Source organism: Eulemur rufifrons, chromosome 6 (genome assembly GCF_041146395.1).
Source record: "Eulemur rufifrons isolate Redbay chromosome 6, OSU_ERuf_1, whole genome shotgun sequence".
Lineage (NCBI taxonomy): Eukaryota > Metazoa > Chordata > Mammalia > Primates > Lemuridae > Eulemur > Eulemur rufifrons.
The window spans coordinates 54243020-54255669 of NC_090988.1; the positions used below are offsets into that span (position 1 = coordinate 54243020).

Sequence of the window (12650 nt, forward strand, 5' to 3'; positions counted from 1 at the left end):
AACACTTACCAGGCCGTAAGACAACTACTTTCTGTAGCACTCAGCCTGGACAGGCCTTCTGCACAAGCTCGGTCATTGGTGTCCATCCCTTCTCCACCGTGCACCCCCATGCCCTTCAGCATTCAGTTTCACGGACTTCTCTGCCTGGAGCCTGTTGTGTGGGCAAGGGTATTCTCCCCATAGCTCAGAGACGGGGTCACTGGTGAGGGTTACTGTAGCTCCTCTACCCTAGAATATACCCCCTTGTGCCTTTAAAGACCCAGCTCAGATTTTATCTTCCTGAAATGTTTGCCAACACCTCCCCCCTCCCCCCACACCCCCCACTGACTGGGTCAGGAGTCCCTCTGGGCTCCACACACCCTGAACTTCTGTCTGTCACAGCCTGCAAATCTCCCCTCCCGCCACTGCAGCCTGGGTGCTCCTAGGCAAGAGACAGTCTGAACCATTTCTGATGGGGTCGTCCAGCGGTAGGCCAATGAATGAGAAAGTTAATGGTGGAGCCAGGACTCAAATCCCCATGTCCTGCCTCAAGGTTTGAAGCATTTTTTCCTACATACAGCAGGAGCTCTGCGGAGACAACTCCCTATCTGTCCCATTGCCTACAATGCCTGTATTCCATTGGGTTAAAGCTTTGTCCTGAGCATAAAGCTTTGGGGGCAGGGCGGAGGTGTAACAGGCCCCCCCCCATGCCTAGAGTCTATGGAGAGTGAAGGCCATGTGGGCCAGGCTGGGGCCAGGGTGTCCACAACTCATAGTGGAAGTCCATGCTCAAGCATCAGCTCCCACAGTGTTCCAGCTAAGCAGAGCCACCAAAAGGGGGTCTCCATGACAAGGCTCTGAGTCCAAAGGCCATCAGCAAATGTCCCGAGTCTCCTATGTACCCAACTCCATGCTGAGATGCACCTTAGGACATGGTACAAAGCCAGTGAGGGAGCCCAGAGGAGATAACAGCTAGTTCTGCATGGAGGCCTGGCCCTCTCTGACTTGAGGAGGGCACAGGCGTGTCCCCCCAACGCTGAAGGCCTCTGTGTTGTGGCAGCAGAGGGTCTGGGTCACATACACTTGCCCCTCGAGTCCCCAGCCCATGAGGATTGTAACTGCCTCATCCTCACACCTCTCTTGGGCTCCTCTATCAGTCACTCCTCCCTCCCCCTGCCTTCCCCCCACCTCTCTCTTTCTATTTCTGCCTCTATTTTTTTTTCTTTTTTCTGTCTTTGTTCCTCTGTGTGTGTGTTTTCCCTATGCCTCTCTGATCTCTTTGTATTTCTATCTTGATCTCTCTGAGGCTCTGATCCCTCTCTCCTCTCCCTCTTCATGTGTTTCTCTCCCCCTTCCTGTCTCCGTCTGTGTATCTCTCCGTCTCTGTGTGTGTGAGTCTTTTTTCCTCCCTCCCAGCCAGAGTCTCTCCACCCCTCCCTCCCTCTCTGCCTCTCTGTCTGGGCCTCTCTCCGTCCCTCCTCCCTCCTCCCTCCCCCTTCTGCATTATCAGACCTGCTCCAACCTCCTCCCAGAGCCAGCCAGCAGCAGAGGCAGTGGCAGCCGGAGAGGCGGGAGCAGCAGGGCAGCAGAGCTGGATTGGGGTGTTGAGTCCAGGCTGAGTGGGGGGCAGGCCATTGCTCTTAGTCCCTGTGCCTGCTGGGGGCGCCCTGCCCAGAACTCTGGGCAGAGGGGACAGGGCGAGGTTCCACCTTAGTCTGGCTGGGGAGGCAGACGATGAGGAGTGATGGGGCAGGCATGCGGCCACTCCATCCTCTGCAGGAGCCAGCAGTACCCGGCAGCGCGACCGGCTGAGCCGTGAGTAGTAGTGAGGGGCTGGGGTCTGGGTGAGCGGCTGTGAGAGGTGGCACAGCCAGGGTCCTGGGAGTCCCTCCAAGGAGCTGGGGTTGGCATGGAGCTGAGCCACGTGGAAGGATCGATCCTGCTTCTGGGCACCCCCTCCCCCGTCGCCAGACCACAGCCTGGGGGGCCTCTGTGTAGGGGTACCTGGCACCAACCTAGGAGGTGATGAGACTGGGGTCCCATAGAAGGGGCTGCTGGCTGGGGGAGGGGTTGATAATGAACCTGAAGCATTTCTTCAGGGGCTGGGGATGGGGGAGGTTTGCTAAGGAGTTCCCAGGAGCTCTGGGAGCTGAGATAGGCTGGTTCAGGACCCTGGAGAGAGACAGTGCCGTGGACCGCCAAGGGGGCGTGTGTGTGTGTGTGTGTGTGTGTGTGTGTGTAAAGGAGGGAGGGGGAGGGAAAGGGAGAGAATATAAATATGAATAAAAGGGGCTCTGGAGCAAGAGAGGGTCAGGGGTAACCACCTTCCATGGAATTGGGGATTGGGGTTCAGGGACACCATTTATGCAACTTTACCCCAAAGCTTCTGTCCCAGGATGAGATAAAGAGAGCCATGGAGCTGGTTGGAATGAGGCCCCTGTGTGCCAGCCTTGTGTGTGGCCACGTGCAGGGGGTGCCTGTGCAAGTGAATGGGGGGCTCCATGAAGGTGCCCCTCTGCTACGGGCTGCCGAGATGGCAGGGGACGTGTGTGTGTGTGTGTGTGTGTGTGTCCAAGTCAGTGGAAGTGCAGGCCCATACAGGCTGTGTGAGGGGCGTGTGCACACATGTGGGAAGTAAGGGACATGTTAGGTGTAGGGGGCCTGTAGAGTGCTGGGGTCCTTCATGGCTGGATGTGAAGCAGCCTGTTTGTGAACATCCTTGTGTGACTGAGAGTTTATCTGCACGTGTCTGAGTGTGAGTGCGGACTGGTGTGTATATGTATGTAAGTGTGTGTGTTAGGTTGAATTTCTATGTTGGCATGCATGTTAATATGTGTGCTATGTCTGTAAAACAGAGTGACTCAATATGCATTTTTGGGGTCTATTCCGTGTGGGTGCATGTTTGCGTGAGTATTTGTTAGTGTGTGATTAATAGTGTTGCTGTGTGTGTGGGTGTGTGTTAGCATAAGTGTTCTGGTGTGGGTGTGTGACCATGGTGCTAGTGTATATTACTGCGTGCGTATATTGGTGCTTGTGTGGCTGGTGTGTGTGTGTGGGTGGCTGTTTCCTTCCCCTGGTGATCGAAGACACAGCTGGGACACTGTGGCCCCCTGAGGCAGGGAGGGGGTGGCTGACTGTGTGAGCACCTCTGTGAGCCCAGGACAATTCATTCTACACCCTGTGGGGAGCTGCAGAAAAGAAGTAGGCAATAAGGGCCCTGCCCTCTGGGGCCTCCTAAGCTTCATGGACATAAAATAGCTGGAGGATAATTAAGCAGTAAAGATCGGCTTCCCGCTAACAGGTGGGGGTAGGTGGGACCCGCATAAGCAAAGGCCCTGGGCTTGGATGGGGCTGTGCCTGGAGCAGGGAGGAGGCTGGATAAAGAGAGTGGAGGGAAGAGGTGGCAGGGGTAGGCAGGAGTGTGTCCTGCAGGACTTTGAACTCCAGGTCTCTCGGGCTTTATCCAGAGGGCCCTGGGGAGCCCGGGAAGGTTTTATGTATGGGAGGGACATGATTAGGTTTGGGTTTTAGAAACCTGCCTCAGTGGCACTGTCTGAACTGGAAGACAGAGGTGGGGCCAGGAGGCTGAAGTGGAGGCCAAGTCAATGCAGGATCAGTGAGGTCTGGGGCTTTCTGAAGGGAGATGCACGAGAACTTGGGAAAGGCTGGACAGATGAGGATGGGGAAGGTTGTGTCACGGTGGCTCAGGCTTAGACTGGGGTTGGGGGTGGAGTGGAGGGACCTCAGAGAGTCAGGTTGTCAGCAGGGGAAAATCTCTTGGAAGGCTCAGGCAAGCAGGGGGTAGGCTAGGACAGTGGGAGAGACCCTTGTGAAGTTTTTAGCTAAGACGCAGAAGGTCAGAGATCTTGGAGCCATCTCTTGCCTGACAGGGAAACTGAGGCTGTGGCTTCATCACCTTCCTCTAGCTGCAAGGCTGGGGCTGAATCTCTTCATCAGACCAGACTCCCGATATCCCTCTCCTTCAGTCCCTTCCCAGAACCTCCTGGTTGTCTGAGCTGGGTCAGCTCAGTGAGGGTTAACTGCTTTTATGCTCCTTGCACCCCGCCCCAACCTGTTCCCCCTGCCCACTAAGCAGCTCCTGCCACTCTTCCTGCTTCCCACTCCAGCCTCCTGTCCCCAGGGACTGCTGATGGCTTGGCTGGGATCTAGCCAAATGGTGGGGGGAGGCAGAGCTCCTGACAGTACCCCTGCTTCAGTCTTAATGGACTGGGAGTCTCACCCTCAGCCATGCTGCTATCGGGCCAGGCCTGCACTCCCCAGGCTCCTGCTGCCTGGGCCTGTGCAATCTGCCCACTCAGCACGATCCCATTCCTACCCTCATTCACTCATTCATTCCACAAACATCAGTACCTGCTTGTGTCCAGTGGGCTGGCCACTGGGGACACAGAGCAGACACTGACCCAGTCCCTGCTCTCGGGGAGCGCCCAGTCTGATGAGGGAGGCAGCAGTGGAAACGAGCAACCCCACACGTGAGCAGTGCTGCACAGAGGAAGTGTGGGAGCCCTCAGCAAGCCAGGCCTCAGAAGACGAGACATTTGGGTTGGACCATGATGGATGGGTAGGAATTACCCAGGCAGGGAAGAGCAGAGGGAACAGCACGTCAAGGTGGGTAGATGGGAAAAAGTGCACCATGTTCAAGGGACAGAAAGAGCTTGGATTGGTAGGAGCAAGAAGTGGCATTGAGAAGAGGAAACAAGGGCAGAAGGGGCCAGGTTCTGTAGGGTCTCCAATGCCAGGCTAAGGAGCATGACATTTTCCTCATAGGAAATGGAGTTTTGAAAGGAAGCCTCCCCTAGGAAGCCCTCCTTGGTTCTTCCTTCCTTCCGACCCCATGACCCACCCTAACGTCTCTCTCCCTGACGGTGCATGACCAAAAATGTGGCTCAGACTCGGCCTTCCCCTTCAGTGTCCGCTGTATGTGAGTCCCTTACCCGCTTGGCCAAGGTGTTCCGGAAAGGCGGGAGCTGCCTCCTCTCGCTTCCCCACCACACTCACAGCACAAGGCTGGGCACCCGGGCTCAGTGCAGTCTCCGGGTGGGAGGAGACATTAAGACCACCTGGGTCATTTTCTAGCAGTTGATTGACTCCTCTCTGCAGAATGCTTGCAGATCTACTCAGTCCCCTGCTTGCACACCCCCAGGAGCGGGCTGCTCATCCCTTCCCTCCTGGGCAGCCCTTCCTTCCCCTGTGGTGGTTATACCCGCCCTGGGTCTTCTCTACGTGGCCCAGCTACTCCAGGCTACCGGGCCTGACCTTATGTCCTTTCTCCATCCTGTGTCACTGTCCTTCTCCTCAGCAGGGCCAGGCTGGGGCATAATGATCCAGGAGTGGTACAAACACATCCCAGGCAGAGAGTGGGAGGAATAAGCAGCCTTATTAACTGCAAGTGGTGAAACTAAGGTGGGGCAGGCCCTGACTCCTCTCCAAAAATAATAAGATGCAGGCATGGCCAGAAAAGGGAGTGAGGATAGACAACAGGAAGAACTTCCTACCAGTGGAGACGGGCTGCAGAATCTCCTGGCTTCGAAAGAGTGGGCTGTGGGGCCGAGGGGAAAAGTCCCTGAGGACAGGAGGAAGAGTTGGAGGGACTGTCAGTCCCTGACCCTCCCAGGGGAGAGTGAAGCCACCTAGGGAGAGGGAGACTGGGGTGCTGAGAGAGATGGGAGGGGGATGGGGATTCAGTGTTCATTCATTCAGCAGCCATTCACCGCACTGCTGCCCTGTGGAACACGACAGCCCTGGGGGAGAAGGACAGAGCCGTGACCGTGTGGAGGGAAGCCCAGAGTCTTCCCTACCTGTGCCAGTGTCAGGGGAGGGCACTTAGGAGGAGGGACCAGTGGGGCTGGCCTTAGAAGGAAGAGTCGCTGCAGGTAGAATTGAGGGACAGCTCCAGGAAGAGGAAATACCGTGCAAAGGCCATGAGGTGAGAGCAAGCATGGTTTCGTTTATGCGAGGACTGTAGGAGTTCAGAGTGGCCTAAGCATGAAGCACAAGGCTTGGGGAAGCACTGGGCAGAGATGGAGCAGGAGAGGAGTGGGGGATTGAGGTTAGACTATAGGAAGCGCTCTCTGCCCTGGAGGTGTCCCCAACAGCCTTGATGTGTCGGCATCATTGTAAATTTGCAACTTCTTGGTCTCTCCTAGTGCTCCTGACCAGGCCTGCCAAGGACTCCTGCCTTGCTTGAGAATGGGGTGTTCAATGAACAGAGACCTTGGAAACGAGAGAGAGGCAGTGGCTGAAGAATGTGGGCCCCATCCAGAAAGTGGCATGCAAATGAATGCAAAGCAATATGCAAATCGGCCGGCTGGGGCTTGGCAGCTTTGGTTGGAAGAATGAGACATCACCCCTTTCCATGCGGGGCTCCCGCCCCTCTGCCCCAGCCCCCCTGGACAGCCAGAACAGCCTTGTCTGCTGCTCTGAGCGCCCCAGCTTGTCTGAGCCACAAGATTGTGGCCTACAGGGTGGGGGCCATGGGATCCCTGTAAGCACCCCCGTCCTCTGGGAAGTTGATATATTTAGTAACAGGGATGTTTTCACACATTTATCTCCCATTGTTCAGCTGCTCGCTCCCTGCAAAAGGCCAGGTCCCCAGTGACGTGACCCAGTTCTTGAAGTCCCTGAAGTCACCCTTCTCACTGCCCTCCCTGAAAAACACGAGGCAACCAGGGCTTGGTGCAGCCAAAGGGATTTGAGTCAGATACCTAGGAGGACTTCCCAACAGTGTACTTGTGGAGGTCTGTGGATCCTAGGATTTCTGGGCTCTCATTCTTTGTATTGTTCAGATGAGGCATTGAAGATAGAACAGAGAAGGTGGCAGACAGGTGTAGGTTCAACTTTCAGCACCATTACTCCATAGCTGTGTGGTCCTGGGCAAGTTACTTAACTTCTCTGAACCTCATATGAACAGTGGAGTGGAGGTAATCATTCTTTCCCGGCATGGATGGTTGTGAAGAATCTGGAAGTGCAGAGCTTAGCGCCAGGCATGCAGCAGGCACTCATAAAGGTTAGCTACTGCCATTATGAACTGCCCATACTCACCTACACTTCTAGAAACACTCTAGAAACACTCGGTGGAGCCGGGAGGGGGAGAGCCCAGAGACTGTCCTCCTGTGGGAGTGACAAGGAGGCCTGAAATGGACCCCTGGTGGTGGTGGCTATAGTGAGAAGTACTGACACCCTGTGGGAGGGGCTGCAGGATCTCTGTGACCACCTTGCTAGGCTGCTCTTGCTGGTCTGAGACCAATCCCCAGAGATCACAGGGGGAGCAAGGGCTTGGTGAGAAAGGGTTAAGCCTGTGGCCACGCCCTTGGCAGTCTGTGAGTCATTCTGGGAGTTGTAGTCTGGTGTGAATTTGCAGTTAGTCTGGTGTGAAACTGCCTCCTTTGATCCAAATCCACACCCTGCTGCCGAGGCAGCTGACAGCAGGCCCTGGTGGGTGCGGGGAGGTGTGGGGCCCAACGGGGAAGCAGCCTCAACCCCTTCCTTCAGGGATCGCCTGGCTTGCTGTGCCGGGGGCATAGGCAGCAGCAGGGATAAAAGGATTAACCCATAATTATGACTCCACACATTCACACAGAAGTTTACTCCCACCTGAACACTGTTTTCACATCTATGATCTCATTTAATCCTTTCTACAAACCCAAGAGACGGCTGTTTTCTGGATGAAGAAACAGGACCCGAGAGGGAAAACAACTTGCCCACAGGCATGTAGCCGCTGACTGGTAGAGCCAGGCCTGGTGCAAAGGCCTGTCTGCCTCCAAAGCTCCTGTGCTTTCCACAGGTTGTTTTTTCAGATGACAAAGACCAGGGCTTGAAGAACAGGCGAGATACGGACCCTTAAAGTTGGGGGTGGGACATCTCAGCAGAGGAGCAGCTGAGCAAGACGCGGCCCAGGGGACAGAAGACAAAGGACTGTGCTCTTTGGGACGTGAGGTTGAGCCGTGGGCTAGCTGGGTCCCAGAGACCTGAGTCCAGGCTCAGAGTTTGGCCCTCCGGGATCCACCCTGGGTTTTGAGCAGGGGCAGGATCTGATTAACGCTGGGCTTCGGGAGAATTGATCTTGCAGCTTGGGCTGAATGGGTTGAAGTGGAGAAACCAAGGTCAGCCTGAGGCTTCTAACCTCCGTCCTTGGCGTGCCCAGCACTTTGCTCCTCTTCTGTCCTCCAAATTTCTTCTCAGTTTCTTCTTCCTCCTCTTCCCCTTCATCTTCTTCCTCTTTTTTCTCTCCACCTCCTCTCCGCCCTAGGCTGGGAGTGATGACTTGCGTACTGCAGAGCTGTGCTGCAATGCCACGTGTCTCCAGCAGGGGTTGCTGTCACATACTGTCCGTTGCAGCCTGGGTCTTCCTTAGGTTTGCAGGGCCGGTGGGAGAGAAGAGTCCGGACCAGCAGAGGTGGAGAGTGAAGAGAAGGGTGGCCCGTCGCTCTCTGCCTCTACCGAGCCCAGGATGAGAGGGCTCGGCTGAAGGGGCATAGGGAGGAATGAAGGCTGAGGAGAGGCTGGACCCCACACGGCAGGGACAGACACACGGAAGGGGGTTAATCCAGAGAACAAGAAATTTTCTCCTCACAGTTCTGGGACAGGCAAGATTTGGAAATGGATGTAGAATGACATTGCAGTTGGGTCTGGGTTTCTATTGGGTTGTGATCTGCTCGATCCTGAGGTGCAGGGTGAAATTGGTTGGTTTACTGGTGTCTATCTGTGTCTCGGGGGGTGTGTGTGTGTGTGTGTGTGCCTGACTGGGAGCTTCCAGTTGCACATGCGTGTATGTGGGTCTGAGAGGGTGAGAATGTGTGCGTCAGTTTTGTATAAAAGTATGGACATAATCATGCATGTGAGCATGTGTGTCCATTTTTATGCCTGACTGGTAAAGGATATATGCATGTAAGTGTGGCTTGTGTGCGTGTGTAGGGTGTCACGTCCACACGTTCTAGCAAAACTGTGTGGGTGTGTATCTGTGTGTCTGCAGGTGCCTGTGTTTGAGTGTGCGTGCAGGGATGGGGGAATGTGTGTGAGGCCCAGACACCTGCTCTGCTAACCGCTAAGGCCACGCCCAACGTCTGGCTACTCAGCACTTTCTCTCCTGGGTCCCACCTGCCTGAAGGTAGCGAGAGATGTGTGTGGACTTGGGCTGAAGGGGCTGTCATACCTCTTATTTGTGTGTGAGGCTGGGCTTCCCTCAGGGACTCTGGGACTCCTCCTAGTCAGGCTTTGTGTTCAGGCTCAGGCTGGGCCAGCCAGGACCCTCGGCTACTGGACTGAGGAGCTGGGCATGGCCGGGAAGTGGCTAGGTTCCATTCTCCCCAGGAACTCCTAATGGCCACGCCTATACCTCACTAAGTTTCAGGGACTCCCAGCCCAGTCCTCTTGTATGGATGCAAATACTGAAGTCCAGAGAGGGGCAGTGATTAACCCAGGTCACCCCGCAGGGCTCAGAGCAGAGAGGGAGGTGTGTCTGCCTGGAAGTCTCCCTGCTTGCAGCCCCTAGAGCAGCTGGGGCGCTCAGAGCAGATCCAAGTCCGTGGTGTGAGGCCACCTCCAGCGCCTGGGCATGGCCACTCCTCCCAGGCCACAGATGCCGCCTTTGAAGTTTCTACCAGAGCTTCTGCACGCTGTGAGACTCCTCCTGGGGACTTGTGAAGTCTGCCATTCCGTGGAGCATGGAGACCCCATGGAGAGGAGCCCAGTGGTGGAGTGGGGCCAGGGGCGGGGCCTCCTCTAGAAGCCTCAATTTCTTCATCTTTGCAGGAGGTGTTTTTTTTCTAGGTTTCTACTGCTGTAACATTCAAGGCTTGCCCTATAATGTCTCCTTGAGCTCTTAGTGCTGAGACAGTGCTGGGATTGTGGGGGAGTCCTGGAGGCCTGGCTTGGCTCAGTGTGAATGAGGCAGGGTGATCCTCACAGGGAAGGGACACCTTGGGAGGGTGGGACGAACTTCCCATCCATGGGGGGAGGGGCGAGCCAGTGCTGGACAGCCTGGTTAGGGAGGCTGCAGATGAGGCCTCTGCCCCAGCAGGGAAGTTAGTTGCAAACTCTCTGAAGTCCCTTCAAGCAGTAGCTGCCATGGAGGGACCAGAGAACGACGTGCTTTGGCCTTCTTGGGCACGGGAAGGTTTGCGTCCCCAGAGTGCTCCCCCTGGTGGCCTGGGCAGTGGGAAGGTGTGGACTTAGGCTGCCCAGCTGGAAGCAGGGAGATCCCCTTCCCTGGGAAACTGGAGAGAAATTTGTTTTCCTGGAAGTCTGGGGCTGCAGGCAGGGGCTGGATGCGGGGCCACTCTGGGGTGGAGCGGGGGGTGGGTTGGAGAGAGCTAGGCAGGTCCGAGGCAGCTTTGCTGTTGAGCACCGGCAGGAGCAGCAGACAGGCACGTCCTGAGTCATGGGGGGCTCTGGAGTGGGAGGCTCATGGTTGAGGGGCTTAGGCATCGCCCCTGATTGGGGCAGAGGGGGAGGCTTCCTGGGGTGCAGGGCTGGGCGGGGGTTGGGGAGGGGAGGAGAGAAGCAGACTGTCCCACGTCCTTCCCGCACCAGAGTGCTTGGAGTTATCCTAAACTCTGAGTGGGGTTGGACTTGGGGGCCGGATGGAGAAAACTAACGTGTGCAGAGTGCTCTTTATGCTTTTAAAATTACCTTGTTTGATCACCTCAACAATCCTTCAAGGAGCTACCCCTGTTTTGTAGAGAGGAAACAGATGATACACGTCAATGGCTTAATTGAAGGCAATTTAGTGAAGCAACTACTGTGGAGATGGGGAGGGGTTAAGGGAACCAGCAGGGCCTGTCGAGGTGCTCAGGACCGGCATCCAAGAAGCCTGAGGGGCAAGGAGAGGGCCCCAGGTCCCAGAGTGGGGACTTGCAGAAGGCACGGCCCTCTAGGGACTGTAGCCGCAGCCACTGCGTGTCACAGGAGGCAGGTGGGTGAGGGTTAGATACCTCACACAAGCCCGCTGGCCTCGCACCCTCTGCTCTCCTGCTGGTGCCCCGCCCACATGGGCAGAAGCCTCTGGGTTCCCTTGCCCTGTAGATGCTAGGGCAAGGGAGCCTAGATGGTCAACCTCTGGGACAAACAACCCAGCAGGAGAGGGTGGAAATTGGATCTAGAAGGACAAATGGATGATGGCAAACTGAAACTGAAGCCCAGAGAGGGTGTGCACTTGCCCAAGGTCACACAGCCGGTTGGTCTCAGAGTTGGAGTCGGAAGCCAGGCCCTGCCTGTGAACACCCACAGGTCTTGTGGGTGGCCAGGCACTGCCAGTGCTTCCTGAGTGTGCCCACATGCACCTAGTCGGCCACCGTTGGCCTGGGAGCTGCTTCCTGCCACAACTGCCCTGCTCCCTATCCGGGCAGCATGAGGCTGCCAAAGAATGTCATTCTCAGGATTCGGTATGCCTTGGCCCCCCACCGGTCACCTGCTTATTCATCCCACCTGTCCTGGATGATGCCCTGGTGTACCCTGCCCTGTGCTTGTCACTTCACCCTGGCCACGGAGAGGGACCAAACAGTCCTTGCTCTCCTCTTTGTTAGTGACAGGCACACCCAGACACAGGCCATCAACTTTGTGGGGTGAATGCTAGGACCGCTGATGAGGGCGCTTCCTGGGAGGTGACGCTGGGTCTTAGCCTTAAAGAGCAAAAAGGGTTTTCCAGGCAGAGGAGAGGAGGAAGGGTGTTCCCGGCAAAGGGTCCAGCAAGAGCAGGGTGTGGAGGACAGCAGGGTGCGGAGGACAGCAGGGTGCGGAGGACAGCAGGGTGTGGAGGACAGCAGAGTGTGGAGGGAGGACAGCAGAGTGTGGAGGGAGGGCAGCAGAGTGTGGAGGGAGGACAGCAGGGTGCGGAGGACAGCAGGGTGTGGAGGGAGGACAGCAGAGTGTGGAGGACAGCAGGATGTGGAGGACAGCAGAGTGTGGAGGACAGCAGGATGTGGAGGACAGCAGAGTGTGGAGGGAGGACAGCAGGGTGCGGAGGACAGCAGAGTGTGGAGGGAGGACAGCAGAGTGTGGAGGACAGCAGGATGTGGAGGACAGCAGAGTGTGGAGGGAGGACAGCAGGGTGTGGAGGACAGCAGGATGTGGAGGACAGCAGAGTGTGGAGGGAGGACAGCAGGGTGCGGAGGACAGCAGAGTGTGGAGGGAGGATAGCAGAGTGTGGAGGACAGCAGATTGTGGAGGACAGCAGAGGTGTGGAAGACAGCAGAGTGTGGAGGGAGGACAGCAGGGTGTGGAGGACAGCAGAGTGGAGGGAGGACAGCAAAACGGAGGGTGCAGGTCTGGGGCTCCGGGACTGGAGGACGGGCCAGTGGTGGAGAGGAAGGCGGGGAGGCACAGGTCACACAGGGAAGGAGAGTGGGGTTTAAGCGGGGTCAGGCCGGGGTTACCTTCTGGTTTAGGAAGCTCAAAGGGAAGGGTAAATTGGGGGGCCAGTGAGGACGCTGGTGTGGAGACCCAGGTGAGGGGCAGTACTGAAGGTGGCTGAGGACGTACAAGTGGCACAGACAGGTCAGAGGAGTGACAGCCTCTACCCCAGCTCCCTGCCTGAGCTGTGGCCCTCGTTCCTCGGTGTCCGCCCACCAGTGCAGGTGTGCGGCAGCTCTGGACCCCCCTTCAGGGCTACCCCTCCCTGCCTCATGCTGCCTGCGGCCTCCACGCTCCAGAGTACC

The 12650-nt window shown here is 56.7% G+C and overlaps 1 protein-coding gene across 1 annotated transcript in view; it reads left to right on the forward strand.

Annotated features, from left to right (window-relative positions):
- The first annotated feature begins 1509 nt into the window (after positions 1 to 1509).
- PDE2A (phosphodiesterase 2A) overlaps positions 1510 to 12650 on the forward strand; it is a 92945-nt gene continuing 81804 nt past the window's right edge. Inside the window, exon 1 of the mRNA XM_069471021.1 lies at positions 1510 to 1794. Within this exon, the coding sequence (XP_069327122.1) occupies positions 1724 to 1794 (71 nt within the window). The 5' untranslated portion in view covers positions 1510 to 1723. The remainder of the gene's footprint in view (positions 1795 to 12650) is intronic.